This window comes from Pinus tabuliformis, chromosome 4_1 (assembly GCF_031772625.1).
Source record: "Pinus tabuliformis cultivar Carrire ecotype Pingquan chromosome 4_1, CPIR1, whole genome shotgun sequence".
Classification (NCBI taxonomy): domain Eukaryota; kingdom Viridiplantae; phylum Streptophyta; class Pinopsida; order Pinales; family Pinaceae; genus Pinus; species Pinus tabuliformis.
Genome location: NC_142303.1, coordinates 190,674,422 through 190,702,056, shown reverse-complemented (window position 1 = coordinate 190,702,056; position 27,635 = coordinate 190,674,422). Strand labels below are relative to the sequence as shown.

Sequence of the window (27,635 nt, the reverse complement as noted above, 5' to 3'; positions counted from 1 at the left end):
GGTTATAGGCGACAAGCTCCCAGTTCAAACAATATTGCCAGAACTTGACGAGGAAGGAAAAATTATATTGGAACTGGAAGTAGTCATAGAAACAAGAACTCGACAACTACGAAATCTATCCATTTCAGAGTATCTCATAATGTGGAAGAACTTATCCACTGAAGATTCCACATGGGAGGATGAGAATTTTATACAAAAGCATCTAGAACTACTCAAGCGTTGAGGACAACACTTTTTTTTAGGAGAGGGGCATGTTAGGTCCCTATAATACTAGTGATGCCCCCATTAATATTGTAGTTGTATCCCTTATTAATATTGTTGTGCCCCTAGGATCCTAACCTTCGTCGCCTGCTTCCTTCATTGGATTGGTCCTCAACTGCTCGGATGGCCCCTCTGGAGGCTCCACCGGAGGAGGCAACTCAACAACAAGCTTTCTCGGCACTGATAAACTCATTACCGCCTCAGCGAGCTCGCCCTTCGATTTCCAAATTCGTAAAAAAAATTGAGGGGTTACAGGAAGTCGCTCTCCCTCCTACTTTGCCCAGAATGGCTGCTCTTGCTCTGGCTGAAAAAAGACTTATAGGGCAATTTACAGGACTATGGCCCTCACCAAAAACTGTTCAGAGGTGGGTGGAAAGAAACTGGTTAGATAAAATTCAAGGGAAAATTGCTATTAGATTTTGTGGGAAGGGTTATTTCACTTTTCATTTTGAGACAAAGGAAGACAAGGATTTGATATTCCACAATGGACCTTACTTCATGGATTCCAGAGGTCTGTACTTAAACAAATGGACGCCGGACTTCGATCCAGAGCTAGATATTCCTAATGCGGTTCCTGTTTGGGTTCGTCTCCCTCACCTCCCATTGCATTGCTGGGGAGACGAGTTAGTGCATGCCATTGGAAATGCGGTCGGAAAATATATAGATCGGAGCGAGCCAAGAGACAATATGCAGGCATGTGCCCGTATTTGCGTTGAAGTTGATCTGGGTAAAGGTCTTCCAGAAGCCATCAAGCTCAAAGTTGACGACTGGTCGCACATTCAACAACTCGACTATGAGCAGATCCCTTTCAAGTGTAAGGTATGTCACGAGTATGGTCATTTTGCTAATCGATGCACTAAGATTTCTAATGTTGATAATAATCTGCAAGAAGAGCAATGGGAAACGGTTAAAAGGAAAAAAACTGTCCCTGGCCACAAAATATCCAATGAAGCTGGTCCTTCCACTCAACCCCCTCCCATCTCTCATACTCCTTCCCCTCTGCCCTCGTCCCCTCTCCCTTCCTCCTCTCATCCGCCTCACTCTTCTGACTGCCAGCTGAACCCTCATCCTTCTTCTCCCTCCTCCAACCCCTTTCACGTTCTTTCCCTTCCTGAAGAGTCCCCTGCCCCTTTGAATCTTTCTGAGCCCCCCTCTTCCCCCCATTCCATGATCATTCCCTCCCATCAACCATCTGACTCTCTCCCACATAGAATCACACAAAGCAATTCTAAGGATCAGGGATCCTCTCTAGATGGTCAAAAGAATCCAAGAAGAACGTCTTCCAAACAACACAAGGATGAGAACGCACAAAAAGACATAGTGCTAGGACTCCAGAATCCTATAGAATCTTACATACAGGGATCAATAGATAAAGAAGCAGCAAGCAAAGATAAGGCAGGGAGAGCAACTCCTCGAATCACAGTTTTGAAATGATTAAAATACTTTCATCGAACAGTAGGGGACTTGGGCACCCCTCTAAAATCAACACCCTAAAGGACCTTATAATTCAAGAGCATCCATCCATTATCTTATTGCAAGAAACAAAACAGAGAGAATCAGAAATTAACAAGATCATTGACCGTCATAAGCGTTATAAAGGTTGTACATGTGAAGCCAGAGGAGCCTCAGGTGGGATTACTACTATTTGGAGCCAGGAAGAGTGGAGCAGCGAAGCTGAAGTAATAGAACAACATTGGATAAAGACAGTGTTGAGGAACAATATGAGTAAACAGCAGATTGTGATTTTCAATGTCTATGCCCCTAACCATTACAGGGATAAAGAAGTTTGCTGGGACTCACTCAGCAAGAACATAATGGAAGAAGACAGCAGTAACATCATCTTGGGGGGCGATTTAAATTTAATTTTACATGCCAATGAAAAGCGTGGGGGAAGCTTTACGCCAGATCCATTTAGAAGTCAGCTGGAAATCATAATGCAGAATGGTGAATTGATAGACATCATTCCAAAAAACCGAAAATATACCTGGAGTAATCGCAGGTTGGGTAGCAACAATATAATGGAAAGACTGGATCGGTTCCTAGTTAACATCTCCCTTCTCTCCACTTACTCAGTCGCCAATGCCACCATACTGCCCTTTGCGGCCTCAGATCACTATCCAATCACCTTATCTATGAATACGCACTGTCCTCTTGGACCTCTTCCATTCAAATTCAGTCAAATTTGGAGCGATTATCAAACAGCAAGAAGTTTGATCCAGCAAACCTGGAGTCAACATGTGGAAGGATCTCCAGGCTTTATATTGGAGAATAAATTAAAAAAGGTGAAAAAAGTGCTCAAAACCTGGGCAAAAATGCAGTACAATGAGCCAGAGGGGTAAAAAAGATAGGTGAAAGCCAAAATTGAAGAATTTCACTGTGCTATAGATAACCAAGAGTACCACCAGGATGAAAAGATTCAAGAAGAAAACCTTTACAATCAGTTATACAGAATAAAAAGGGAGGAGGAAGAAAAGTGGCGTATTAAATCTAGGCAGACTTGGATGAAAAGTGGAGACAAGAATACCTCCTTTTTTTCATAAACAAGCCATTGCTCGGCAAATAAAAAACAACATATCAGCCATCACAGACAATGCAGGGATCCAACACACTGACCAAACAACTATTAAAGGTGCTGCCTCAGACCACTTCAAGGAGCTTTTAACTGAAACAGGGGAGGAAGAACTCTTTGATAACCTCCTGCAGCATTTGCCAACCAAAATTACAGCAGATATAAACCAAAAATTGATAGAAGAGATAAAAGAGGAAGAAATTAAGGAAGCCATTTGGTGCCTTCAGCCCAACAAGGCACCCGGTCCGGACGGCTTCCCAATATGTTTTTATAGAGAATATTGGGAATTGATAAAAAAGGATCTCACAAAATACTTCAAATGGATTCAAAGGAAAGGAAAAATAGGAGGCTATACAAATTCAACATATTTGGCCCTCATTCCAAAGGAGAACCGCCCTTCTAATTTCTCTCGCTTCAGGCCAATATCATTATGTAATTCTTCCTATAAAATTTTCACTAAAATCCTTGCTACCCGCCTTAAGCCCCTCCTCCCGATGCTAATTTCTGAAAACCAAGGAGGCTTTATGGCCAGCAGGAAAATCTTAGATTCCATTCTCTTGGTTCAGGAAGCCATTCACTCTAGTTGTTCTAGGAATGAAAAGGGCTTTATTCTGAAATTGGATCTGGCCAATGCCTTTGACAAGGTAAGGCATTCTTTTCTTTTTGTGGTTCTTCAGAAAATGGGCTTCTCTTCCCTCTTTCTTGACATCATAAGAGCCTGTATTTTTGGTCCTTGGATTGCTCCCCTTATCAATGGTAGACCTGGACCTTCCTTCCGATCCTCAAGAGGATTAAGACAAGGTTGCCCCTTGTCTCCTTACCTTTTTCTCCTAATGGTAGAGTCATTCAGTTGTGCGCTTGTTATAGCTCTGATACCACTTGTTATAGATCTAACCCAGAAATATTATAGATCGGATATAAAAATATAAGACAATGCAAATAAACCCAGAAATAATATGAAATGATTCTTTATTAATATCAAACCCTTAAGGTAGGGCAACACCATACATTCACTCCTTAAGGAAGGAGAACACTCCACAAGCCATATCCTGATTCATACAATAATCCTTGACCATATTCCTTGACATGGAGTCTCTAGCCTCTATATAGGCCTCATACATACAATACCATGGGTCATTACCATGGTTCCCTCATACCATCAACTAATACCATGGGCCCATTACATTATTATTAACTACTTGTGGTCCCTTACATGATATGGGTTAACCACCTTATTTATTACTATGGCCCATCCCATTATTACATTATTACCTTGGGTACCTCCCTTGGTACCCCATATTATCCCCCCTAGGTATATAACACTCCACCCCCCTTAGCATGTTTCATCCCCGAAACATGGGAACAACACAAATAATAAGATCTACTCAAAAGAGTAATCCACTGGTACCATGCATGTGCATCTAGCCATCCAAAAGAGAGGTGAACCCTCTGTCTCGTTGGTGCCTCGCTCGCTTGAGATGGAAGTTGACCGTGGTAGCTCTTCTGTGTTGATGTGTAGTAGGTGGATCTTCTCTCCTCTCTATCTGTCCTGCGGGGGTTGTTGTCCATGTGGCTAATTAGTTGCCATCTTGATGGTTGTCTTGCGGGGTGATGTGGGTGATGATATGTTGAAGTTTTAACCCACGATGTCTTTTTCTTTAATTCACCGTGCTGTGGTGCCTGTTGTGGTGTCTTCTTTTCCAATATGACTTCAACCACTGAGCCCTCATCTGAGGTACCTGTAACCTTGTCTGCTTCAGCTTCTGTTTGTGTTTGATTGTCGATCATCAAAGGCTCATTATCTGATATGTCAGTCCCTGGAACATCTTCTGCTTCAACGTTTGTGGACTCTACCTGTTTATTGATGGAAATATCCTGTAATGTAATTTTCTTCTTTTTATACCAGAGCTTCACGAATTTCTTCTGCACATTAATATTGATAGTACCCACCTCTTCCATCCAAGGGTATCCCAAAACAACATCCACATTAGCCATATCTGAAGCATAAAAATTAGAATGCAATACATACTTTTCCATAGAAATCTTCAAATCTTTATAAACTTGAACATCCTCATTATCAATCTGTGCGGTTTCAATGTGTTGTGCTGGAACTTGCAATCTTTTTGCCAAATTAACATTGATAAAATTATGCTTGCAACTAGGATTTATAGAAACCATGATCTTCTCCTTTTGAATCAATCCATCAACTTGTAATAAGGATATACCAGTAGGAAATAGCCCCACATGTTTCTCCTTATCTTGTTTTCTGGCATGAGACCATCTGTCTAAAAGTAATTTTTCAAATTCTTCATCGGGCAGGTTGGAACATTTCTTTTGGTTAAGTAATCCCCACCATGTGGCCGCCTCATCTCTAAATTGCTGCACTACCCACCATTTCCAACGGTTGTTCCATAACCACTTCTGTTTTTTAATGTATTCTTCAATAGTAGAACCATTATCTTTTCCTGTAAATAATAGAACCTTGTTAGAAGCCATGAAGAGGGTTTTGAAAAAAATGGTGAAAATTTGAATTTGTCACAATTCCGTCTATATTGCTCAGAATCCCTATTATGACTTATTTTCAAAAATGGAACAATCGTTCTGCATCTGCCCATGTGATAGAAATCCTGATCCAGGCACTTGGAATTTCAGATCTGTGCTGCAACTCTCCCGCCGTCACTAAAATTTCTGCAAAAAGAGATGATTTTAAATCAACGATATCTCCCTCATCCGGACTCTGATTCGATTGATTTTTTTTTTGAAATTGAGTGATTTTTCACACAGAATCCAGATCTATAATTATATTTTGTAGATCTTGCACCAAGACGTCCAGATCTGTGCCGCAACTTCGCTGCCCCGAAAAATTGTCTGCAAACCCACTGATTTTTAGATCAGCGATATCTCCTTCATCCGGACTCCGATTCAATTGATTTTTTTTTAGAAATTGAGTTTTTTTTCACACAGAATCTAGATCTACACTTAGATTTTGCAGATCCTGCACCAATACGTCCAGATCTGCGCCGCAACTTCGCTGCCCCGAAAAATTGTCTGCAACCCCACTGTATTTTAAATTAGCGATATCTCTTTCATCCGGACTCCGATTCAACCGATTTTTTTTTGAAATCGGCTATTTTTTTACAAATAATCCATATCTGCAATTAGATTTAGCAGATATTGCACCAAAACATACAGATATGATCTGCAAACTTCGCCGCCCCCGAAATTCTGCAAAAAAAAAAAAATCTCCACTGTTTGCTCAAGAAAGTGCTCTGATACCACTTGTTATAGATCTAACCCAGAAATATTATAGATATGATATGAAAATATAAGACAATGCAAATAAACCCACAAATAATATGAAATGATTATTTATTAATCAAACCCTTATGGTAGGGCAACACCATACATTCACTCCTTAAGGAAGGAGAACACTCCACAAGCCATATGCCTGTTCATACAATAATCCTTGACAATTCCTTCACAATATTCCTTGACATGGGGTCTCTAGCCTCTATATAGGCCTCATACATACAATACCATGGATCATTACCATGGTTCCCTCATACCATCAACTAATACCATGGGCCCATTACCTTATTACTAACTACTTGTGGTCCCTTACATGATATGGGCTAACCACCTTATTTATTACTATGGCCCATCCCATTATTACATTATTACCTTGGGTACCTCCCTTGGTACCCCATATTATCCCCCCTAGATATATAACATTCTTGTTATTGCTCTGATACCACTTGTTATAGATCTAATCCAGAAATATTATAGATCTGATATGAAAATATAAGACAATGCAAATAAATCCAGAAATAATATGAAATGATTCTTTATTGATCAAACCCTTATGGTAGGGCAACACCATACATTCACTCCTTAAGGAAGGAGAACACTCCACAAGCCATATGCTTGTTCATACAATAATCCTTGACAATTCTTTTACAATATTCCTTGACATGGGGTCTCTAGCCTCTATATAGGCCTCATACATACAATACCATGGGTCATTACCATGGTTCTCTCATACCATCAACTAATACCATGGGCCCATTACCTTATTACTAACTACTTGTGGTCCCTTACATGATAAGGGTTAACCACCTTATTTATTACTATGGCCCATCCCATTATTACATTATTACCTTGGGTACCTCCCTTGGTACCCCATATTATCCCCCCTAGATATATAACATTCCACCCCCTTAGCATGTTTCGTCCACGAAACATGGGAAAAACACAAATAATAAGATCTACTCAAAAGAGTAGTCCACTGGTACCATGCACATGCATCTAGCCATCCAAGAGAAAGGTGAACCCTCGATCTAGCTGGTGCCTCGCTCGCTTGAGATGGAAGTTGATCCTTGTAGCTCTTCTGTGTTGATGTATAGTAGGTGGATCGTCGCCCCTCTCTATATGCCATGCAGGGGTTGTTGTCCTTGTAGCTAATTTGTTGCCATCTTGTTGGTTGTTTTCTTGCTGGGTGATGTGGGTGGTGATATGCTGACGGTGTATCTTTCTTTAATTCACCACCTAATGGAGCCTGATTGGTATCTGGTACATGTTGTGGTGCCTGCTGTTGTTTCTTATCTTCCAATATTACCTCAACCACTGAGTCCTCATCCAATGTAACATTTTATGCTTCAACCTCTTTGGACTCTACCTATTTTTCTGGTAACTGGTTTGATGTTTGTGTTTGGTTGTCAACCATCAATGGCTTGTTATAGCTCTGATACCACTTGTTTTAGCTCTGATACCACTTGTTATAGCTCTGATACCACTTGTTATAGATCTAACCCAGAAATATTATAGATCGGATATAAAAATATAAGACAATGCAAATAAACCCAGAAATAATATGAAATGATTCTTTATTAATTCAAACCCTTAAGGTAGGGCAACACCATACATTCACTCCTTAAGGAAGGAGAACGCTCCACAAGCCATATGCCTGTTCATACAATAATCTTTGACCATTTTCCTTGACATGGAGTCTATAGCCTCTATATAGGCCTCATACATACAATACCATGGGTCATTACCATGGTTCCCTCATACCATCAACTAATACCATGGGCCCATTACATTATTATTAACTACTTGTGGTCCCTTACATGATATGGGTTAACCACCTTATTTATTACTATGGCCCATCCCATTATTACATTATTACCTTGGGTACCTCCCTTGGTACCCCATATTATTCCCCCTAGGTATATAACAACGCTTGATCACAAGAGGTAGGCTGGCCTCATCACAGGTATTAAATTTGAAGATGGAGTAAAAAACATTAACCACTCCCAATTTGCTGACGACACTCTGTTGCTGGGTGGGGCAACCACAATCATTGCTCAAACATTCAAATCCTTGCTAGATCAATTCATGAGATACTCAGGGGGTCAGATAAACCATCTCAAAAGTTGTGTTTACGGATGGAATGCTTCAGCTCAAACGATTCAAAGCATTGCCAACATTTTTGGTGTTCCATGCAAGTTAAATTGGGATTATTTCAGCTACCTGGGAATGCCGGTGAGTATAGGGAATGCAAGGGCAGACGTTTGGGATTTAACCTTAGACAAAATGAAAAAGAAAATCCAGAAGTGGGGAACTTCTTGGCTCAATCCAGCAGGGCGACTTGTGCTTCTCAAATCGGGCCTTTCCTCTCTTCCCCTTTATCAGTTCTCCCTGGTTCAAGCTCCAGCCTCTTTTCTTTGCAAAATGGACAGTGTTCTCAGATTCTTCCTTTGGCAGGGAGGGAAAAATGAGAGGAAAAAATTTAACTTGGTTGGATGGAAACAAGTCATCCAAAACCAAGAGAAAGGAGGCCTGGGCATTAGATCGCCAACTCTCATGAATTTAGCCTTTGGAGGAAAGCTGATATGGAGATTCATGGAAAATCAACCAGCCTGGTGGAAAAATGTCTTGGAGGCAAAATACCTCAGCCAGCCAAGACAACTTCTACTAGCGACTGAGATTCCCAATAGGAACTGCACGAAGATCTGGAAATTATGTAAAAAAGTCATCCCTTTAATGGCGCAAAACATATCCAAGGTGCCCAAAGGAGGTAAGAAAGTCAACATTGGCGCTGATAAAATCATGGGAAATCCACCAATCAACAGTTTCCCAGGTATGGATTCTTTAATTTCCTTTCTGCAAAGTAAAGGTATAAGAAATTTAGACCACAACCCATGTTTGGTTGTGATGGGAATTTCCTCCCATCCCCCATTGCCTTAAAGATAGCTTTGGCAACTTTTGTAAACATCTGCACAACATTGATCCCACCTTTAAAAATGACAAGGATGAAATCAGATGGGACCCTACAGGAACCAGCTACACAATTCAAGCAGGTTATGATTACTTAAACAACAAGGAACACCCAGCGCCAACTTGGATCCATTGGAAGATTCTAAGGAAAGCAGAAGCAATTCCCAAGGTAAAATTCTTCATGTGGATTCTCTTGAAAGAAAAAACTCTCACCGCTGAGAACCTTAAAAGAAGAGGTATTGCTGGACCCTCCAGATGCCCTAATTGCCAACAAGCAGAGGAATCTATGCAGCACCTCTTTATCTCTTGTCCTTTCGCAGTCTCTTGTTGGAGCAGCATCAATCCTTCTGTGTTTCCCATCTAGAATACTCAGCAATCCATTGGCGAAGCTTTAACCAATTGGAAAAGGAATTACCCCTGGCAAACCATGAAACATAATCCTGCTAAGAGAGTGTGGGACGCCCTTCCATTTACTCTTTTATGGAGGATCTGGATTGCCCGGAACAACATGATTTTTAGAGACAAGGAGACTTCGATCAGTCATCTTTGCATCAAGGCAAAAAGTCTGGCGATCGAAACTATTGCTTCTAAGATCTCAAAAAAAATTGACATAACTAGCCTATGGGTTGAGGAAAAAGACTTCATAAGAAATTTAATTGATAAGATTAGTATCCTCCCAGCAGTGAAAGTATGCAGCAATCTGGGCAAAACTAGCAACCATAAATGGAAAATTCGCCTAAAGCAGGACGAATTCAGCAGATGGCTTCGTTCAAGTAACCTTCATTCCTTGTTCTTTGACGGTGCTTCCAAATCAAATCCGGGAGCGGCGGGAGCAGGGGGCATTATCTTCTCTCCTTCTGGGGATCCCTTAGTCTCCTTTGAATGGGGATTGGGAACCCTCTCAAACAACAGAGCCGAGGCTCTGGCCCTCTATCAAGGCATTCTCCAGTTACAGGCTCAGGGAATCAAAAAAGCCCTCATCTTCGGTGACTCTGCCATCATCATTAATTTAATGAACAGCAGGCGGAAAGCTTCCAATATTTTCTTGCAACAAACTATCAGTAGATGCAAAGACTTGATATCCCACGGTCAGGAATTCCACTTCTATCACATTCTCCGATCAATTAATCGAGAAGCAGATAAAAGGGCCAGTCAAGCCTGCTCGCGGTCCAAAGGTAGCTTACTTTATAACAATGAGGATCTTCATCATTTCATCCCTTGACTATCATGACTGATTTAATGTGTTTATATCAAATGATCCATGCCTATGCCAAGATGTTTCCTGACCAAATCCTCAGGAATCCCAATGCCCTCTGTCGTAAGTAGTCGAATATTCATTCGTATTTCACTGCAGATTTTGTGATCCATTCGAATCTAAGCTACTCCTGTGAAACTTGTGATTGCCCAAGCATCCTCCACATGATCTGGTACCTCATGAGCCTCTGCCCACCGGTTATTTATTTCGGGAAGCCTCCCCTCCATTCGCAAGTCCCCATCTCCTTGTTAGTTGACTCCTCTACTCTTGTTTTCGTGGTTAACAATCGGCTTTCGATCCCTGTCAATGTTCTCGCTACATCTCACAGGCTTATCGCTCGACCCTTCCTCTCTGTTGTGATCAGGAGCGCCATCTAGTCTCATAACATTCCTGTCCTGCACTTTCATGCTTCCTCTTGCCCTGTTTCTACCCCCACTTCAAAGTATGATACCTCATTTAACTCTGTTCCCAAGTTTCTAAGTCTGCGTCCAACTCTCTATCCTGATACTCTGATCCACCTTTTGGTATCCACTATCGCCGCTTCTGCTTGGGAGAGCCATCCATTTGGTTTGCTCCAGGATAGTTTCGAAGCTCTCGTGATGGACCGCAATGAAGATTGTCTTCATTGACGTGACTTACAAGCTGAACTTGAACAAGTCAGAATGCATCAACGTGTCCTGGATGATAAAATTGATGCTGCTACAAGGATTATCACAGCCAAATATGAGGCCGACCTCAACCTCTTCCTTCATCGCATCACTTCTTTGTAGGAGTAGTTCAATGCTCTTTCAAATAAATGTGCGCACATTCAGGAGTCTGTCGAAATTCTTAAGTATATGATGGATAAGATCAGCGCCCCAAGTACCAGTTCCTCCAGCATAAAGGTTGCAGAAGCTGATAGCCACCCGGAGGACTCCACTGCTCGACAGATTAGTCACATAAGTATAGATTAGATGTATTACAAAGTTAGTTTGTTCTTGTCTCAGTTTATTAGAATTTATACTTGTGTTAGAGTTTCTCAAAGTGAATACAAAAGCATTTTAGCGGAATGCTTCAGTGTAACTCAGAAATAAGCTCTCTCTATGAGCTCTTCTTCTGTAACTTCAGAGCCTAGTCTCCCCTTTCTTTTTTGAATATATTTAGCAGCCGACTTTGTGAAAAAAAGAAAAAAATATTGTTGTGCCCCTAGTGTCCCCATATTATTATTACTGTGCCACATAAAATCTCTCTATTGTTATTTTTGTGCCTTTATATTATTATTGTTAGGTTGGCTTGGTTATATTGTGACCCCTTACACTCCTATATATAGAAAGGAGGTTTTGTCATTTGAATGATCCAAGAATTATTCATTTGTGTAATGTAAAGGAAATTGCCCCCTCAAAGAGGTTGAATTCTAAGGCGTTCAACTATCTTTTCTATCTTTTTGTGAGCTGGTTTCATAACAGAGTTGTAAGATCGGCATGTGATCACATGCCAAACATGATGAGCAGTAAGCAGGGACAAGCGAGAGACACGGATGATGGTGAAGATGTTGCACCTGATGAGACATCAAGCATTAGGAAAGTAGTCAACATGTATCTATGCTCGCAAGCAGCGCAGAAGACAAACATCGAGAAGCAACCCCAAAAGTAAAATGGTCGTTACAATCTCAAAAGTCAAGGGGTGCCCCTTATACTTGGGGAGATGAAATAAAGGCTCGAACTACTAAAGAAGGTTGATCCACCAACCGTCAAAAAATAGAAAACACAAAGCAAACCCGGGAAGACAACGACGAACAAGAGTACGTCCATGAGAAACAAACTACATAAAACTTTGTCGGACAACACGAACACCAGTCTCACCTTGGACATCTCGGTGAGTCTGCCCACTTTGGATTACAACATTGTGGAAGACATGAAGAAAACTTGCGTAAACATCAGTTTGTTCGAGTTAGATAAGATTCAGAGTCAGTGGGACATCCTACTGCGCGCACTGGGGAAAACATCTACGAACAACGCAACCTCTACCAGCAAGGGAGCAAGCACACCTCCCAGATCACTCTCCACTGTGCTAAAGACACTCCGGATGGAAGAAGCAAACTATGTTTGCCCTCCATTCCTGCTTTCATTTGAAATCTTTAACTATAATTTTCACAATTGTTTGGTTGATTCTGGCGCGGCAGCCAATGTCATGCCATTCTCCATTGCCAAAAAGATCAGTACGCAATGGAGCAAGACATCCACGCAGATCATCCAACTCGATCGAACATCTGTACCAGCTATTGGTGAACTTCAGGATGTGATCATCCGACTATCTCATGACAACCAAGTTCACCAGTGCATAAGCATTTTTGTTGTGGACACACCAGAAGTGTATGGCTTACTACTCAACAGAGACTGGTCTAGCAAGCTGAACGGATATTTTGCTACAAACTGGTCACACTTGTGGCTTCCGTATAAGGGCAAAAGAAATCAAATCTGGGTGTTTTCCGAGAGATACATGAGGCTCAATGTCACTCCCATCAATGGCAAGAGCGAACCGTTGGCCTTCGCAGAGCTCATGTTTGGCAATTGCCTCTTCGAAACAATGCTAGGGTGTTATCCCGCACAACCAACTCCGACCCCACCAGACACGCAGTTGGGTCTCCTTCCTTGCCCAACTGATGGAAATGAAACCTGTACAGTGAATTGTAACATTAGTAGCAGTAGCAGTAGTACAAGTGTGTCGAATGGTTCGTGTACAAACGAGTTGTGGACCATGTACTTCGACGGATCAAAGACACGGGATGGCTCTGGAGCCGGGTGTGTCTTGATTTGACCCACAAATCAAGAAACATTTGATTTCAAGCCGCTTAGAGTTCGAGTGCACAAACAACATTGTTGAATACGAAGCACTCGTGTTTGGCTTGCAAAAATCCATTAGCCTCAACGTGGTCACACTCAAAGTGGTAGGTGATTCGGAAATAGTGGTACGACATGTACGTAACACGATACACTATTTATCACCTCATCTCAAATGTTACTAGCAAGCGGTATGACAATTTATCTCTAACTTCCAAGCATTTAATATCATTGTTGTACCAAGAATACGTAATGCAGTTACCAATGCCTTGGCAACCGCAACTTCTAGAATGTCACCACTTACTGATAGATTTACTGTTTAAATTTTGTATAGGCCTTCTATCCTAGATAACATAACTAATTTACCCATGTTTGACTATGATCAACAGATACTGCATTTCATGGCCAACGCACCTTCAAGGATGCAGCGATTGACAAAGACGAGTAGTCTCTACAAGCTGAGGCTGGTGATAAGAAAGACAAACTCATCCCCAAGGGTGTGGTATCTTTGGAAAACATCTATGACTTGCAAGACCGCTTTCAGCGACCAAGGAACAACAAAACCCACAGCGCTACCATGAAGCACAAACTGATTAACTTGGGAATAAAAAAAGATCCAAAGTTCATCAATCTCGGTACGTGTTGCACACAACAGGAGAAACAAGCCTTTGTCTTCTTGTTCAAACAGTACCAGGATGTGTTCGCATGGACATATGATGATCTAAAAACTTACAACACATGAATAATCCAACATATCATTCTGATCAAAGAAGGGGTCAAGCCATATCAGTAGAAGATGAGGAAAGTACATCTGTCACTTGAACCCCTCATACAGAAATAGCTCACCAAGCTGTTGGATGCACAAATCATATACAAAGTTCATCATTCCACACGGGTTTCAAACCTTGTTCCTGTACGTAAGAAGTCCGGGGAAATCCTCTTGTGTGTTGATTTCCAGAACTTGAACTGCACCTCAGACAAAGAAAATTACCTCGTGCTGTGTATGGAGCACATTTTGCAGACAATATCTGAGGCACAAATGTTTTCATTACTCGATAGGTTTTCAGGATATAATCAGATCCTGGTAGCAAAACCTGATCGACTCAAAACAACCTTCTGTACCAAGTGGGGTATGTTCACATACAGACGAATGTTGTTTGGGCTTGTGAATGAAAGTGCAACCTTTCAGCGCGCCATGGACATCACCTTCCAGAGACTCATCGAACAGAGTGTAGTGGTGTACCTCAATGATGTGACTATGTTTTCAAGAAAACGGGAATACCACATATGCCATCTGAAGAAAATTTTTGAGCGATGCTGGAAATATGAGATTTTCTTGAATCCCAAAAAGAGCATATTTGTAGTGTCTGAGGGGAACCTCCTTGGGCACATCATTGTCAGAAGCAGGAACAAGGTTGATCTAGACCTGGTCTAGACTATTACACAGATCCCTCACCCAGCCAATGAGAAAGTCATACAATCCTTCTTGGGAAAGATAAACTTCCTACGGAAGTTCATCTCAGACTATATGCAGATAGTAAAACCAACGCAAGACATGATCAAGAAGGATGCTTTCTACAACTGGGGAAAGAAGGAAAATAACGCATTCACCCGTATCAAGTAGGCTATTTCAGAAGCGCTTGCACTCCATAACCCAGATTTCAACAAAGACTTCCTGTTATACACCTTTGCCTTCGACAACTCGCTTGCTGCATTACTCACTCAGAAGGATGAGCTGAACGATGAACGTCCCATCTCCTTCATGAGCGCAAGCATGTAGGGACGAAAAATCAAATACCCCATCATTGACAAACAAGCTTATGAAGTATACAAGGAGGTGAAACACTTTAGACTGTACTTGTTGAAGAACCATTTCATAGTGTATGTGCCTCACCTAGCACTCCGCTCACTGCTCATACAACAAGAGCTGGGTGAACGACGTATGAACTAGATGATAGGCCTGCAAGAGTATGATCTTGACATCAAGCCAATTCACATTGTCAAGGGTCATGGTCTCTGTAGACTCACAGTTGAGGTAGTACACACACGGGAGGAAGAAGAAGAGCTCATCGGTTGGGAGCAGGAAATCGAAATGTATGATGTAGTGTGAGCACCATCCACTGCATGCGGAAACCCTTGGTACAGAGATGTGCACTAGTACCTTGAGCATGGAACCATACCCTCTCACTTCTCTATGAGACAGAAGAGGGAACTACGCCTTAAATGTTTAGCCTATCAGTTGGTGCACGGAGTGCTTTACAGAAAGCACAGTAATGGAATCTTGCTTGGGTACCTGGAGGCACATGAATCAGAGAAGGTTTTGCAATATATGCACGACGGACCAGCCGGGGGTCACTTTGCGGGAAATACCACTGCACACAAAGTTATGTGCATCAGTTTCTATTGGCCCACATTATTCAAGGATGCACATGGCTATGCCCGCAAGTCCTTGGTTTATCAGTGATGCACCGACAGAACACGAAGGTCAGTAGCCCCACTGCACCCTGTTGCAGTGACTGAACCGTTCCAACAATGGGGCCTGGAAATCATCAGGGAAATTTTCCCACATTCGTCAAAACACCACTGCTACATTTTGACAACAACTGATTACTTCAGGCGGTGGACAGAAGCAGTTTCGCTTAAGCAAGTGAACGGCTAGGAATTCATTAGCTTCCTCCAGCAGAACATCATCTCATGCTTTGGCTTTTCATTATCACTTGTGTTTGACAATGCAACTTACTTTTCATCTTTGAAGCTTTATGATTTTTCATTGCAATATGGTATTGTATTAGATATCATTTTTTGGGATTCAACTACGTTAAGTAAGTCATTCACGTATGACCATTTCCATGAGAGGTAGTCGTAAGTGACTAATTTCTCATGATTTGAATAGTTCACTTAGCACTCATTGCATCGGGTGATGCTCACAGGGGTGAAGAAGTGGGATTGAAACTGGTGAAATAAATCACATAGCGTCAATCATCATTTCCGGGGCTTGCACCCGGTAACCAGGACTTCCCGGGAGTTCACCCATCCCAGATCTCCTCTAGCTCAAGCATGCTTAACTGTGGAGTTTTCCCCACAATCAAGCCACTTAGCTTGCTACCCCATTTGCAAAACCTTAGCAAGTATTGTGCCTCATGAACCATTCAAGTAGAGATCCCTTCACTCGTTTTGAATTTAAGTATAGGGGGTTTACGCAATGCATTATATTATATATCATTTTTTGGGATTCAACTGCGTTAAGTAAGTCATTCACGTATGACCATTTCCATGAGAGGTAGTCGTAAGTGACTAATTTCTCATGATTTGAATAGTTCACTTAGCACTCATTGCATCGGGTGATGCTCACAAGGGTGAAGAAGTGGGATTGAAACTGGTGAAATAAATCACATAGCGTCAATCATCACTTCCGGGGCTTGCACCCGGTAACCAGGACTTCCCGGGAGGTCACCCATCCCAGATCTCCTCTGGCTCAAGCACGCTTAACTGTGGAGTTTTCCCCACAATCAAGCCCACTTAGCTTGCTACCCCATTTGCCAAACCTTAGCAAGTATTGTGCCTCATGAACCATTCAAGTAGATATCCCTTCACTCTTTTTGAATTTAAGTATAGGGGGTTTACACAGTGCATTATATTAGATATCATTTTTTAGGATTCAACTGCGTTAAGTAAGTCATTCACGTATGACCATTTCCATGAGAGGTAGTCGTAAGTGACTAATTTCTCATGATTTGAATAGTTCATTTAGCACTCATTGCATCGGGTGATGCTCACAGGGGTGAAGAAGTGGGATTGAAACTGGTGAAATAAATCACATAGCGTCAATCATCACTTCCGGGGCTTGCACCCGGTAACCAGGACTTCCCGGGAGGTCACCCATCCCAGATCTCCTCTGGCTCAAGCAAGCTTAACTGTGGAGTTTTCCCCCACAATCAAGCCCACTTAGCTTGCTACCCCATTTGCAAAACCTTAGCAAGTATTGTGCCTCATGAACCATTCAAGTAGAGATCCCTTCACTCTTTTTGAATTTAAGTATAGGGGGTTTACGCAGTGCATTATATTAGATATCATTTTTTGGGATTCAACTGCGTTAAGTAAGTCATTCACGTATGACCATTTCCATGAGAGGTAGTCGTAAGTGACTAATTTCTCATGATTTGAATAGTTCACTTAGCACTCATTGCATCGGGTGATGCTCACAGGGGTGAAGAAGTGGGATTGAAACTGGTGAAATAAATCACATAGCGTCAATCATCACTTCTGGGGCTTGCACCCGGTAACCAGGACTTCCTGGGAGGTCACCCATCCTAGATATCCTCTGGCTCAAGCACGCTTAACTGTGGAGTTTTCCCCACAATCAAGCCCACTTAGCTTGCTACCCCATTTGCAAAACCTTAACAAGTATTGTGCCTCATGAACCATTCAAGTAGAGATCCCTTCACTCTTTTTGAATTTAAGTATAGGGGGTTTACGCAGTGCATTATATTAGATATCATTTTTTGGGATTCAACTGTGTTAAGTAAGTCATTCACGTATGACTTATCTAACTACTACCCACACGGAAATGGTCTCGCAGAATCCACGAACAAAAACCTTATCCGCATAATAAAAAATACTCATCTAACTACTACCCACAGGGAAATGGTCTCGCAGAATCCACGAACAAAAACCTTATCCGCATAATAAAAAATACCATTTACTCTGAGCAGTGTAACTGACACTCTACCTTGATGAATGCCTTATGGGTTGATCGCATAACACCCAAACCCTCTCTGAATACCTCATCATACTTCCTGGTCTATGGGAAAGAAGTCATTCTACTGCCCAACATCTACTTGCCTGTGCTTCAGTTGTCTCAAGAATCCCAAGGAAAGCCTTGTCTGCTAGTTTACTTTATGATGGATACTTCACAAACTATAGGAAGAAAGGATGAAAGCAAAAGAAAATTTTACACTCCACTAGAAACATATCAAGAGATGGTTTGACAAGAAGTCTGCAGGGAACACTAACTTTGGTGTTGATGACTTTGTCTTGAAATGGGATAAACCCCATGAAGACAAAGGAAAGCATACAAAGTTCCAATTCCTATGGATTGGTTCGTACACAGTCCATGAGAAGCTTGGCCCTTATATGTACCATCTTCAATCACTTGATGGGAGGATTGAAAACCTTCCTGTCAATGGCCAAGATCTCAAACATTATTTTCAGTAGGTTGGGTTGCGCCCCACGCCATGTACATAGTTTGTCTGTTGCTTATTTTTTTGTTTGCTTTGCTTACTGTTTTTGTTTCATTTTGTTTTGTTTGTTTAGTATCCTGCCATGTTTTGTTTTTGTAAATAAGTGTTTCCCTTACTAAGTTCTGGATTTTGAATGAGTATGTGGCTGATATCTGAAGAGTCTTGTGACATTGCAGCACTTGGCCAGTCCTATGTCTATCTTCTTTATGCTTGGTTGTAACCTTCGACCGATAAAGTCTTGACATAAAATAAGAGCTTCCTGCAAGGGAAGCTTGGGTCTAACCATGAACCTATGTCTACACTGGGAAACCCCATGTCTATACTCAACTTTCTGCTTTGTGTGTTCAAGCTCATCCAACTAGTAGAAATGGAGAAGGGGAATATCTAAACGAGCAAACCTATGTCATAGGTCTTAGATTCTTCTATGAAGGAACAACCTCTTCTGCTCTCAATAAGTTGGGATCCCTCTTCCGCCCCAAAAATAAATAAATTCCTATGCATAGTCCTCTTAAAAAATACAAAGGTGAAAGAAGAGAAAGGCTTCATGCGCAGAGAGGTGAAGCATGCAACTCCACCAGAGTACTGACCAGTCTCGCTGGTAGTGGAGCAATGTGTGTGTTCCTGCGTGTCTCCGCCAGGGTACTGTCCAGGCATGCTGGCAATGGAGCAACTCCAGAGATGAAAACTTATACTCTAATTTTTTTTAATTCGTGAGCCAAACTACCCTTCATGATTTCGAAAAACTTTGATCAAGCTGAAACTTGTTGTTGTGCTTGACTGAATTGGTGAAAGGTGAACGATGTATGTACATGGGGTAAGTGGGGAATCCAAAGTAACCCACACAATGATTCAATACCCACACAATGATTCAATACTCCCTGAAAGACCAAGGCCCTGTGCTATCAATGGACCAAAATAGAGAATCTAAAGTTTAACCAATGTATAATAGAGTGTTGTAGTGGCTGCAAGACCCTCCAAAATTGTGGTCTGCATTCAATTTCAGAGCCTTCCTTGGGTTTTTCCTTGATGTTTGCAAGCACCCGGGCTCATCCCGTGAGCTCATGTTGAGTCTTTTCACCCTCCTCACTTGACCTTTCAACGAACATCTTTTTGCATGTTGGTCACAATGTCATGCTTGCAATCATGTTCTAGTCATGCACAAGGTCCCGCTTCGTGTGTACAACTTGTATTTTCTATGTAAAAAAATGTCGCACTCACACACAAAGTTGTATGCATTGTTGCACAAGTGTAGTCATGGTCATTTGACATTCTATCACAAGTGTCGCGCTTGTCGCTCGCATCGTTAGTCAGTCACACTCAGTATATGTTGTCTTGATGATTTGAGGTGTCTTGTCATCGAGTCATGTTGAGTGTGTGTTCGCAAGGTCGTGTATGCACAAGTTCACTCGTTCACACACTTAGTCATTTTACTGAAGTTCTTACGAACGGATCACCCTCCAATAGTCAGACCTTCGCTGAGCTGCACTGCACAATTTCAGCCCTCAGTGATTATGTACTATTGCCCAGAATTGCGTAGAAGTTGAGGCTGTCTCCCAAGTAGCCTGCACTACGCAATCTTAGAATCGACCAGACCGACCATCACCCAGAACAATGCAGAAGTTTCTCAGCAAGCTATCTCAATCTGCGCTACCCACAAGCAAATCAACCAAGTCTCCAGTTGGTCAACTAGAGAGTTTGACCAGGCAATGATCCCGGGACTCACTCTCCGAAAAAATTGCGCAAAATCTTCCAAACATGCCTGCTCCTCTGACTAATGAAACTGCACAGACAGCTAGCTGATGAAAGTGCCTAGCTTTTCCAGCCAGTCACCCAGTCAGCCGACCTACTGCTCACTCGAAAAACCGCACAATTTTCATGAGCAGTCACCAAGCTGCCCAACATCCCGCTTAGCTAAGAAACTGTGCAGGGATGTTTATCCGGCCAGCCCCCAACATTTGCATAGTTTTTGCCAACAACACTTCTGCAGCCCGGTGCCAGCTCCTTGAAAAAAAATTGCACATTTTTTCCCAGCAAGCCTCCTGCAGCTCCTAAGAGGAATTGCATAGTTTTTGTTGAAAATACTTGGGGGGGGTGCATGAATCAATATTCCTTAGCAATTAGCAATTTTAGATATTTTCAGAGCATTAGTTAATCTTCAACTATTATTAATGTTTATGCAGTAATAATAGTAAATAAAAGAACATGATAGGCACAAGAATTTTAAGTGGAAAACCCCCTCCGGGTCAAAAACCACCGAACTCTTTTCTGATAAATTATTTAATCTTCAACCCCAATTGAAATGAAAGCAACAACTTCCTAGAATTCTAGAAAATCATTCTTCTCCATCTCCCACCGGAAGGATGCCCCAACGCCCTGGTTTTTTCATTAGTCAACTGAATGGATGCCCCAACATCCTAGACCAACCTACCACCCTGAAGTGTTCACAGGCTCAAACCTACAGGGGACTTCATGCACCAGCCTAGCACTACCCTATAATGACTGAAATGAGACAAAAGTGTGGATTCCCGTACCAGGGACAACGATCCACGATACAATATGATTTACAATGATTTTGACTGAACACCCAATCACACTATGACCTGCAACCCAATCATGACATCATCCCAACAGAGACTCCTATACCTCCCAATAATGCCTTTTCGACTCTAGGCAGATTGACTCTTTTACAATAATGATTCTTGCAATGATGACACTTTTACAAATGACTCTTTTACAACTTTACAATGATGACTCTTGGCCTTGACACTTCTTCACAATATACGGATGGTTGTCATGTATTCACAGGATGTCTGCTGCAATGCTTCCTTTGATTAGATACTTCTGCTCTTGAATTCTTGCTTGAAGTTGTACTTGAATCTTCTTCTACCTGCATGCAAAATTTTCCCGGTGAAACCAATCCCAAAACAAAACAAAATACCCTTCAACTTCCCTCTGGCTGCAAAACACATGTAAGTGCATAATAATGAATAAATACAAATTATAATTACAATGCGTACCTAAAGTGTGCTTGTCACTTTTGTTGTTGACTTGTTGCAACAGTAGACAAAGACTCCCACTCTTGATATAGGCCTAGACTCTATGCAAGACTATATCCAAAACTGACCTAAAGATACATACAATAAAAACTGATGAAAAACCCTAGACTTATGATGGACCAAGTTCTAAGGACAACAACAAAGACCATTCTATAAAATATGGCAAGACAAGTAACATGAAATTACAACCTCATATAGATTTATCAGACTTGGTGTAGCATAAATAATATGTAGCATCAAAAGTGTAGTATCAAGAATAAGACATCTGAAATGTGGTATCAAAACTAACTGACATATAGAGACCTAGAGATATAACTGAGACCTTGTATGTACTTAAATTGTCCTACAAAAACATATGTCAAAGATGATACTCATATTTCAAATGTAAACACTAATCATACATACCTTGCTATAGGAGACTTCCCTTAACTGTTGATGTGTGGTCCTTACTGTAGTGATCCTTGAATGCATGCTTTTTCTTGCCTTCTAGGAGCTCGATATTGAATCTGTTGTATCTATGTAATTTCAAATCTCCAGGGTCTGAAATTTCGTCCTGTGGTAGCCCTATGAGTCCTCTTTCCAACCCCACAAGTATGATGAAGATTGGATTCTTCAAGAAAGATTTATGCCCAATCTCCCACGATGACTTAATTATAGACTAGTTTAGTAAAGTGAATGTGTATGAAGTGCCACGTGTCACTGTTGTGACCTTCGGCGCTGAAAATGATAGTCAAAAAACTAAAATCTATCCTCTTTCTGTGACTATTTACGAAATTTGAATCCAATAATCAGAGAGAAAGGTATGACGATTTTCCCAACGTCGTCTGTTTGGAATTCGGGAGCCTCCAAAAACCCTAACTTCCTCAGGTCATATCTCCGAAAATATAGCGAACCAAGATTGAAATGTGGTCAAGAGGTTCATCAAGATTTCAGCTCAAATGGGTTTTAATTTCAGCTTCTGAAGCTTCGCAGAAACAAAGTTATAGCAAAAATTCCATGATGACCTGTTTGAAGCCACAAAATCCCCACTAGAGGAGGATATGAGGGTCATTATTTATATGAATGTCTTGAGTTGAGAGGGTCCTCAACAAGTGAAAGTTGGAGGGATTCTAGGAGAATTTTTTATTATTATTAATTATTGACTATTCAATGACCACAACTAATTATGACTGCCATTCTAAAACCCCATAGGGTTTTAGCTCACTAACTGGGCTTACTAACTTCAAACATGAATATCTCTCAAACCGTGAAGAATTATTTGGTGTGCCATATATCAACAGAAACATCTCAACGAGTAGAATCCATATAGAAGATACTTTACTCAAAATAGAGTAAGTTGTCAAGTCAAAATTCACATTCAAGATTGGGGTAGCCCTTAGTGTTGCTTGGGTTGACATCAATGACAACCATTGACCAACAATATCCCCCTTTGGCATTGATGGAAACACAAGTACTCCCTCTGCGATCATAACACCTCTTCCTACTACCTTCTCTCCCCCTTTGTCATCAACGGCAAAGGGTAACTCCCCCTGACAATCAGCCATCCTGCGGACCTGTACACACCTCCACTCCCCCTTTCTACTCGAGTAGATAAGAGAAAGAGTCTAATGAAAACTTGGGAGAATCCAAAGATTTTGGTGAAGATACTTAAATTATTCACGAGGTAATGGTTTGGTAAGGATGTCAGCAATTTGTTCCTTTGTGCCAACATATTTGTTATGCTCTTAACCTGCAAGACGATACTAGAATACTAAATATGCTAAGAAATATACCCAAAACATAGAACAATGAGAAATAACAACAATTATTTTATTATTCAGAGAGCAATGTTCACTTGCCTCTTTGAGGGGGCAACCTCCAATAGAGTAGAGCTCGATTACAAAATAAGACACCATGCTCCTCGAGGGGAGTCTCTATGCTTTATATAGGATTCATACATGCAATACCATGGTTCTTATTAATACCATCTCTAATACCATGGCCCATTTGCAACTAACTATAGTCCCTTCATTAAATGCGGGTTAACCACTTACAATTATTAATAGGGGTGTTGTGGAGGTAAATCCCCTCTGCGGACAGAGGCGATCCCTACTAGTCCAAATAGGGTCTAGCAACAATAAAAAAACGCTAACACGCAGGTTCCTAATTGCAAATTAAAGACCAATGATGAAGGCCTACCTGGATTCCAACGCTAGTACTTGTAGAAGAGTCGATGCTCCCGTTCCTTTGCCCCGACTGGTCACAATCCTCACGATCCTCGTGCACGGACACCTGCACATGCAAAGAACGATACAAACACAAGCATAAAATCCAGTAGATGCAACTATATATCATTAAGAAAGGATATAACTCAAACACCATCATAAAGACAATAAGAGTGGAACCATAATGATAGTTGTCTATTATTGATAAACAATGAAGAATACAACCATAGTTCTGACATCAAATCCTTCTCAAGAGGGTCTAGCCAGCAAGTTCCTCAAGCATTCACCCTTGTAGGTAGATCTCCCAAAACAAAACTCTCTCTCACACAAGTTTACACAAGATCAAAACACTTCACAACCTTCCTTAAGCTCTCTAACAATCCCACACTTGTCACACCAACTACCTATCAAGCTCACACACTATCAGCAACACTCCAAACACTATGAATTCCAAACTAGCAGCTCTTAGCAATGGTGGAGGCTAAAATAGGAGAAGGAGTCTCCATGAATGGTGGGAGGATGAGCTTATCTCCAAGGAAGGTGGCTCAAATGACGAAACAGACATGCCAGAGAAGGGAGGGCGACATATACAAGGCCAACAACCAGGTCTGGAGTCATCTGGAAGGCCGGCTGTTAGAACAAACTCGCCCAGACTGGATCATCGCGGGTGCATAACTGCACTGGAGCGCTGACATCGCTACTGAATAACGAAGAAAGTCATGTCAGCGTGATCAAATATAAGCAACAGTCGCGCTGTCTCATGAAATTCGGCCATTGCAGGAATCACGTGTACTTCCGTGCTGGCAGCGCGTTCGGTCTGTTTTGGAGCGCTCATCAGCGCATTTATTTTTACAACAGTCGCGATGATAGAAAAAATTTGGCAAAGTGGGTCATTTGGCAACATTAGAGAGCATGAGCATGGATGATTTGGACTCATGACATAGTAGGAAGACTGGTAGGAAGACAGTGACAAATTACTGTGTAACAGATGCCCCCTAAAGCATGAAGCCCGAGAGAGTGGGAGGGGTGAAATGCTTTATGAAACTGACTGAACTGGAACACCACCGGGAAGAACCTGCACACAAGTACAACTGACATCTCTGATAATCAATTACATGTAGTCTAGGCATGGGTGCAGCCATCCAAAAGACATACGAACGAGGTCTGTGGTATGGACGCAACCACCCAGCTAATGAGACCGTGATGATAATAAAGGTATGGTCGCAGCCATCCATGAAGACTCAGGTATGGGCGCAGCCATCCATCAATGAGTCATATAATGATCATAATAACCACAAAATCGCAACCTGGATCTCAATGGACAAAATCCAGGGTCTTGCGCTCCATCTCGACCCGAACAAAGTACAAGTTCAAGCATGCGAATACAGGAGTTGAAGTCGAACATGCAAGAACATCGTTTGATTACCAGTCAATGATGAAAACTGTTAACAGATGCGAGAGGTACCACCAATAATGACAATGGTCCTCAAGGTACTATAGGTACAATCTACGGCGTGTGAGTCAGTGAGCTGGCGTCGAACACCCGCAGAATCATTCGATCGGAGGCCAATGATGAAAACCTCGCGTCGAACACGAAGAACCTGCTATTGAGGCATGCAGGCTCCAAGGCACCTGAAGGGAGTCTCTAGGTCAATTTCCTGGATAATGAGCTGAAGTCGACAGGAAGTGACCTTGATCGAAGGTGGGCCATAATGTTTCCCACATCATCGACACGAGATAGAGGAGGATAAGATATTTTGCGTGAGGTATCAGAGGGAGGTTGAGTATTCTTGCAGAGGTCAACTTCTCTTGAACATATCGGCGGCACAACAGTGGATTTGGTAGTATTTGACATTAAATGATCAGGGGTCATGGCGACAAGGCAATGAGCTGATGAGAGGTCAAACAGGATAACCCAAACCCACGGAGGCAAGCGTAAAAACAAGATGAGATGCTCCCACCTAGACACGAATGTAGACAAGTGCCATGTTCAAGAGCAACATACTGCTGACACGACAATGATTGTGGTTCCATTTTTCCCACCATTACTGGTGAGTACCTCGGTTATTTTTTGATGACAAGCTTGACGGGGATAGCATATGCTTGAAAGGCGTCATTTCAACAGAATCCGATGTCATTAAGTTTTAACGAGTTTGACAAAGGAAGAACTCGGCGTCTTTTCTTGTTTAGAGAGTCTGAAAAGACAGCAGAAAAGTGAACTCCAGGGGGGTCCTTTTTCGTAAAGTTGTGTCTCTCGAGGCCGAAAAAGTATAAAACAATGCCCGAAAGAACCGCCCGACCAATATGATCGAGGAGTACTTTTCGTAAGTAGTGACTTTAACCCGAAAAAGTAGAAAAGCGGTCAGAAGCACGTCGTTTTGTAACCAATAACGAGTTCGAAATGACAAAAACCCGGCGATCTTTTTAAGTTTAAACGGTCGAAAAAAGAGCTTAAAGGCGACCGCCTCTCGCTTCTTTTAACGAGTTGAGAGGGAGACTCGGCTATCTTTTCTTGTTTCACGTCGAAAAAGAGCTTAAAGACGACGTTTCGGGACCAGGTGCGCATAGAACTGTCGTAATTCCACCAGTTGAGATCCTGTACAAGGAACACTGCACACGTAAACCTGTTTGAGATAATATAGACAATGTGCATAAAAACATAGTAAAACTATATCGGAACCAAGCATATGGTAAAAACCATCATAAAAACCCATATTTATGAAAAATAATATTTAATTTTTTAAAAAATTACCATAAATAGGCGGGGGTAAACAAATTTTTTACCATTGTTACCATTGGAGCTTTGTGGAGCGACTTGGAGCTTTGAGGTTGACGAGCGAAATTCCACCTCGTACGTGCATCATCCATCCTGAAGTCAGTTCCAGGTAGATACATCTTGCCTTACACTCCATTTTGAAGTCTTTTTTCTGCATTTTAACGGTGGGAAGTGGTTGTTTGAGCGGATTTTTTGAAACGCATTCCGCTCTCGGTCAGCGCGGATTTCCCTATCGGGTCCGCGCTGACCGAAAAAAACTTCCACAGGCCACTCCCGGATCAGCGCGGAAGAGTGATGTACTTCCGCGCTGACCCGGAAAAAATATCAAAGGCACCCATTATCAGCGCGACTGTTTTAAAAACAGTCGCGCTGACGCCGCGCAACAAGTTTTTTGATAAAATTAACGTGTGAAACTTTGTAAGCAGGGCCCTAATGAATTTTTTTGATTATGCAGGGTATAATGGCGTTCGTTTGGCAGGAACACGCTCACGAGGACATAGCGGCTTTTGCTGATTCTGGGTGACGAAATGCATTGTGGGGGTGCGGGTTGCTTAAATTTTTCTTAACTCCACGCTTGCGGGCACAGCCTGACCTTCTGGAACTCTTAATCAGAGCCTGGAATACCACTGATGGGAAGTTCGTTATCCGAGGCCGAGACATTGAGTTTGATTACACAGATATCTATTTTTTGACCGGGTTGTCACGTCGAGGTGAGAGGCATATTCTGAAGGGGCAGCGACCCGGTGGTGATACTTTAGACATGCTGATGGCTCAGGTGTGCCCACGGGCACGCAAGTCGCGGAGTGGAAAGATAGCAATTCCTACGGTGGAGGACATCATCCTTCAAACTATGCTCTTCATGGTGACACGGGCAGCGGGCTCCCAGGCCCAACACGAGGCCTCGAAGACCCATCTTCGACTGGCTCTCGAATGCTTGGATCCTACCATATTCAACTGGGTAGAGGCAGTAGCGGCAAATATGAAGAGACAACTGACCAACTGCCGTCGCGGAGAGTCGAAGCAGTTTGGCTATGGATCGATCTTACTCCCGCTCATGCTGGAGCGGGTGCCGGCATTGCAACTGCAGGATATGGTCTTGGACCCACCTAGGCCTCATGAGACGAGGGCCACACGATGGGGCCATGTCATGCCACGAGGAGGTGGCGGTCGACCAGTGGC

The 27,635-nt window shown here is 42.1% G+C and overlaps 1 protein-coding gene across 1 annotated transcript; it reads left to right on the top strand.

Annotated features, from left to right (window-relative positions):
- Positions 1-384: 384 nt before the first annotated feature.
- Positions 385-26,979, top strand: LOC149174847 (uncharacterized). Its single transcript, XM_089420989.1, has 2 exons — positions 385-1,080; positions 26,911-26,979. Exons 1-2 carry the CDS (start codon positions 385-387, stop codon positions 26,977-26,979), a joined length of 765 nt encoding a protein of 254 aa, XP_089277115.1.
- The last annotated feature ends 656 nt before the right edge of the window (positions 26,980-27,635 follow it).